Here is a 6,185-nt window from a genome sequence, read left to right on the forward strand (position 1 = left end):
TTTGTGGGACATTTCTTGCCAAGTTCCTCGTTGCCTTTGTCCCCATGTCTTTGAGGGTTAACTAGTTTGTAAAAGGCATCTGAACGCAGCACAAGAAAACTGATGTCGAAACAGGGTTAATAATATCGTATTTTAGTAGTTTACAGTTGTTGAGAGAAGATCTAAAATATCAAGTTATATATCATGTATTATGATATAGCTTAAAAATATTGTGATATTATCTTAAAGCCATATCGCCCAACCCTTGCTGTAGGTTTAGATTTGAAACATAAGAAATTTGGATTTTCACGCAAAGGAACTTGACTCACTTGGCAAAAAAGAAACTAAAAGATGGCTAAACTGAATCTGATCAATTTGTGGCAATTAAAACCTCAAATTCAAATAAAAGACAATTTAATGACTTTTAAGGCCTACTACTTATTCATGCTGACATCCTGCAGTGATGTCATGAAACATACAAGCAGTGTAGTTTTAAGCAACATTGCTGAATAATTAGAAAAAATACAATTATTTGGGAGTTTTTTTTTAACTGTCGATTTGGTGCATCTGTATGTGGTATTGACTCGAAATAAACTGCAGTAGCTGTATTTTTGAAACTCTGTAGTACAGAGGAATACTCTATGTCAGGTTTTAGCTGCATGAGCCCTACTGTAGTGATTTTTGGTCTTTCCACCAGACTTATCCTTTAAAAACAACGTTATATTATAAATTCTATATACAGGATGACCAGATTACAATGTACAGACAGTCTGAATCAATTTGAAGTGAAAGGATATCCGTGTTCTCATGACTGAGGAGGCCCAGCAGAGAGTGGACGGCGTTCAGCTCCACCAGCAGGTGGTAGAGGTCTGGCATCGTGGCGATCACGTGCATCTCCTGGATGATGTCGTTTAGATCCAGCTCCGACTCCATGAACCTGGTTTAAGGAGCAGGACATTTTGGTTAGCATGTTAGCGTGCTAAGTTACCATTAATCGAAGTGCAGTAGAGCAGTTTGGTTATCACACTGTAAGTGCTAGACTGCTTTCTTTTTACATTTTGTTTAGCTGATAATAAGACACAGTATAAATTTAACCCTTTTCAAACCTGGATTGACATCAGTTTCCTTGTGCTGTGTTTTCACAAACTATTTAACCATTTAAAAATCGTGAAAACTGCTTTGATTTCTTTCAAAAACATGGGGTAAAAAGGGGAATGCCCAACATTGCAAGAAACGTCCAACAAATTGTGACAAAATTATAAAAGGTTACAAAAAAAGACAAAAAAAATGTTTTAAAAAGGGTGAGGATGATTAGAAAATCATCAAAAAAGTGCAACATGTTCCAAAAACTATATTAATCATATTAAGTATTATGTATTTAAAATAAATTTGAGATTTTTTAATCAAGTTTTTTTTAATTAATCAAACTTTTTAATAATTAGAAATTAATTATAGTGAACTTTTTTTTTTAATGAAGTTTTCTATAATTATTTTTTGCTGCTTTTTGGACCATGCCTCGTTTAGTTGCTCGTTGCTTTCTCCCCTTGTTTTTGAAAGAAATCAAAGCAATTTGCTCAGGTTTCAAAGGGTTAGCACAAATTGTGTTAAAGCGTCTAAGAAAACTGTAATAAGCTTTGGTAAGTCCACATTCATTTGGCTTAAATAACAAAACAGTACGTCAGTTATTTAAATGAGTTTTAATGAAATCCTTATACACGACCAAGACAGCAAAACATTGTGGCGAGTCGGTAATTGGCTTACTTTTCTGGGTTGTCCGGAAACTTAATCCTCAGTTCCTGATTTTTGTACGACCGTTTCTCAAAGGTCAGGATCATTTTCTTCACTGAACTTTCATCCACTGGTTCTGCCTGTTATTCATGCATCGGGGGAAGGGGAGGGCAAGATTTAAAATGGAAGACAGAGAAAAAGAAAAGAAAGAAGGCTTTTATTTCGGCAATTGCTGCGATATCAACAGAGAGACATCAGGGTCACCCTAATTATGTGGGTGGAGCAGAATAGCCAGAAGTTTCCTACAATCACGGGGAGTGTGAGAGCATTTTGCCGCAAAGGGGATGTGTTTGACCTCCTGATGGCTTAAAAGCCTGTAAAGTGTTGGACAGATAATGACAGGTTAGGAAATTACAATTGTCTGACATAATGGAACAGTGCAGCACTTTCCTCTGAGTAGCTCTTGACACAGTGAATACTTGAAAAGGCTGCAGCATCGGATAAAAATAATAACGGGATAATAGATGTGCAGTTTTCTAATGCACCGCATAATATGGCCACACTGGTACTGACAAGGACTTCTTTTTTCCTTAGAAACAACCACACTAAAATTCCCTGATCCGAACAATTTTCATGTATATTTTTCCTGAAGTCGCATCCTTTTCACTATGGGACAACCGATAGTTTTTCAGAGCCAATACCGATTACTAGAAGTTAATGACACCCATAACCAATATTTGGAAATGTATAATCAAAACTAAAATGACCAACATCATATACAGAAAGTTCCCAGCAACTTTGTCTATAAAGTCAAGTAAAATTTTAATAAAAAAATTACTAAAGAAAATAGTCCCTGAGGTTTTACAAAGTAAAAGTTCCTCCTAATGCTGACAATTTCTTTGCACTTTTTAATTAATTGATTTTATCGTCAATCATTAAAATAAAATGATACAGATAATGGGCAAAATGCCAAATATCAGCTCCAATAACCAGCCAGGCCGATAATCTGTCGACCCCTACTTTTCACTGCTGTAGTATTTTATGTCTGAACTCAACTTGCCATAAGTAACTTAGACTCGGGCATAAACAACCCAAATTTAACTTAGACCTGCAGGCATGATCACACTAGTCTTTGGCTACACTCAAATTGTGTCACTGATATACAGAAAATCTTGGTTGTAGATTCAAATATAGATCAGTTTGTCTTGTATTTACATTTTGTGACAACAGCGCATCTCAGATACATTGCCACATGCAATCTTACTGTGTTGTTACATGCAATCTTTACAGTATAAACGTGGACAACCCTGTAAAAAAAATGAATTTTTAAATAAAATAAGGAAGATATGCTACCAGTCAAAAAAGTCAAACGAAATAAAACAATAACAAAGGCTGCTCCGTCTCATCCTCCAGTTCACCTATATTTTAAGACATGGATTTCAATTAGTATTATTATATGAAAATAATTTAAATAGATAAATCATGTTATTTAATTAACTCAAGATAGGCATATTGCTTGTTACTGTGAATGGTGCGTCACTTAAGGTGACTTTGTATCGTAATGTTAGTGTTGTCTTTTCCTGGTTTTAAAGGCTGCATTAAAGTAAAGTGCTGCAATTTTCTGAGCTTATTAAATAGTTGTAACTGTCCCATTATTTGCTTTTACCCACTTAGTCATTATGTCTACATTACTGACGATTATTTAGCAAAAAATCGCAATTTGTAATTTTTTGTGACAGCACCAATAATCAACTCTATATCAGTGCAGTATCGTGGCAAGGTATTTAGTTAAAATTATTGTGAACTCAGCCTGCTCTTATCCTGACTGCTGCTTAGATACTCACATGTCCTTTTACTCAGTTAGGAACCTTCCTAAACAAAACAGATGGTTCAAACATAGCCAAAGATTACACTACAGCTGCTATGCTCGATTGATTAGTTGTCAACTATTACCTGAATCAATCTGTGTGAGTTTTTTTTACATCAAATCTCTCTCATTAAAGATTCCCAAACATAAATGTTTTCTGGTTTCTTTACTTCTCTGCAACAGTAAACTGAATATCTCTGAGTTGCAGCAAAAACAAGACATTTGAGGGCGTTATCTTGGCTTTGAGAAACACTGATCGGCAAATAATCAATTAAGCATGAAACCTTTCAACAGAATAATTGACAATGAAAGTCATCTTTAGTTGCAGCCCTGGACTACACTAGACGGCACTCTAGAGGAGGACATTCTGCGAGGAAAGGTCAAACATTCTGCTGCACAGCAAAGTTTCCCTGCATATCTAAATGTGAGCCAGGCTGGATTAAGCTTCTGGCTTCAACCACCTATGCAGAGGCTTACAGGGGGACAAAGCCAAGGAGACTAACAAGAGTAATAGAAACAAACATGCCTGCAATGTTGCAGCACATTATGTATTTTCACTGAGCAATGGAAACTCGATTAGATTTTTCTCTGAGTTTTGCAACTAAAAGCACACTATACTGAACACAAACTTGTTCTTCTAAGAGGAACAGTAGTTGTGGATGATGGGTAATGAGTCACTAAGTGTTGACAATTCAACATCAATGCTATTTTTTTCCTACAACACGTTGCAGACAAGTAGGTCAACAAAATCAACAATTAAAAAACAGTAGCAACACCTGCAAATGCATTATACACGTGGTTTAAATAGTGTAATTGCTTTTTATGGGAGACAGCAATAAGTGTCTTGCTGTGAAATCATAATAAAAAAAAATTATGTGTTCATGTTCATGTTTTTGTAAGTTGCAACAAATCATGTTGCACTTCATTAGTAAAATAGACTGTTTACATGAGCATAATAAGACAGGAAGACATTTTCAGACAAATGCTTAAGATACTATTGTTTGGGTTTGAAATGTGACACTTAGCAAAGAAAAGAAGGTAACAATTCTGTCATTATTATATGAATAATCGGACCCACCTCAGGTTCTTCTTCATCCTGGTCCATCAGTTTCTCCAGGATCTTCTTCTTGTCTCCAGTTAGCTCCTCAGTCTCCCTCATTTCACCCCCTCCTTCAAGCCCGGCTGCTGCTGCTGCTTCCCGATATCTGGCCAAATCCCTGGCACTCAGTCCTTTCTGCTGCTTGCCTCCCCTGGAGTCCTCATCGCCTCCCGCTGCTCCTCCATCCTCCTCCCTGGGACGCTTTGCTCCTCTATCAGGCTGAGAGATGAAAGATGACAATTTATGATGTACACAGGAATAATGTCCGTTTGTAAACAGAGGGATGTCGTGAGGTGTGGAAATAACAAAAATGTAGCTAAAAGAAAATAATGTAAAACTTCAAACTATTCTGTCTCTCATTTCATTGCTAAGAATGTATTTGAGATTAGCAATGCATTGCAATGCATTACTATATCTCACATGTGAATACGTTGATGCCACTGACAAAACAGAACACTGACAGCTAAAGAAATTTAGTCAGGAAACACTACATCGGGAACTTTCATGAATCATTGTGAATTGTAAAAGCTGCTCTGAAAATGACAACTTCTCGCTGCAACAGGCAGTTTTACTGAAATAAATGTTATTCAGAGGGGTCACTCGTTAGCCGAATTTGCAAATGAACACTAACGATTTGTAAAATGCATTGCTTCTTAGGACATTAATTGTGTAGGTCTGATAAAATAGCCAAACTCCATCAACTGTGGAAATTTCAAAGGGACATTGGCATACAATAAGGAGACGTAATTTTACTAAACATGCCGACCCACTGAACAAATGCATATGTGTTTCTGTAAATTATTCTGTATGCAAAATTACCTTAGGCAATAACAGCTTGCATCAGTGTATGATATTGTAGTAGCGTCACCACTCATTTACTCCAGCTAAATACCTAGCAACCTGTCTAGTTAGCATGCTAACTGCTATCGTTATTTACCGAAAGGCAGTGACTGGAGTTGGGTTGAGCGTTTGTCATGCACTGGTACACAAGTTTAACTTAATGCATTTCAGTGGCGGTTATCTAACTCACGCAAACGGACAAAACGAGGTAAATAATACGACTAAGCTAAAGGCTGCTAACGGCTATCAGTAACTAGTAGCAATTCAATGAATGAGAGAAGTTAGGATTAGCTAAGGTCCTAAACACCTCTGTGCAGGATAAGATGCTTACCTGATAGTTCAGGAGCTCTCCAACATCCATGCTTCCAAGTTAAAAACCTGACGTGAAAGGTAAGAATGTTTTGTTCAAGTTGGGAAATAAATAACAGCGGAAATTCAGCAGTTAGAGAAACGGCTAACAACAAGCTTTCCACATACACATGCTTGCCGTAAATCGTTTGTGTTTACTGTCGTAGCAAGATACTGTCGTAAACTGTGTCTGTTACTCATAATATTATTACAACTCGTTTATTAAAGTCTGTGCAACTCATGAACCATTAACTTATTTCTGTAAAGCTGGACAAATCATGTAGGCAATCCACTTAATAACGTTTTCCTCTTTTTATCCTTTAA

General features: G+C 36.6%; 1 protein-coding gene across 1 annotated transcript in view; it reads right to left on the bottom strand.

The window, feature by feature from the left end:
* ctnnbl1 (catenin, beta like 1) overlaps positions 1-5,969 on the bottom strand; it is a 73,255-nt gene extending 67,286 nt beyond the window's left edge. Inside the window, exons 1-4 of the mRNA XM_042492586.1 lie at positions 5,845-5,969; positions 4,653-4,892; positions 1,741-1,847; positions 777-916 (exon numbers count right to left, since the gene is read on the bottom strand). Of these exons, the coding sequence (XP_042348520.1) occupies positions 777-916; positions 1,741-1,847; positions 4,653-4,892; positions 5,845-5,874 (517 nt within the window). The 5' untranslated portion in view covers positions 5,875-5,969. The remainder of the gene's footprint in view (positions 1-776; positions 917-1,740; positions 1,848-4,652; positions 4,893-5,844) is intronic.
* Positions 5,970-6,185: the final 216 nt, after the last annotated feature.

The sequence above is a fragment of the Plectropomus leopardus genome, chromosome 8, assembly GCF_008729295.1.
Source record: "Plectropomus leopardus isolate mb chromosome 8, YSFRI_Pleo_2.0, whole genome shotgun sequence".
Taxonomy (NCBI): Eukaryota; Metazoa; Chordata; class Actinopteri; order Perciformes; family Serranidae; genus Plectropomus; species Plectropomus leopardus.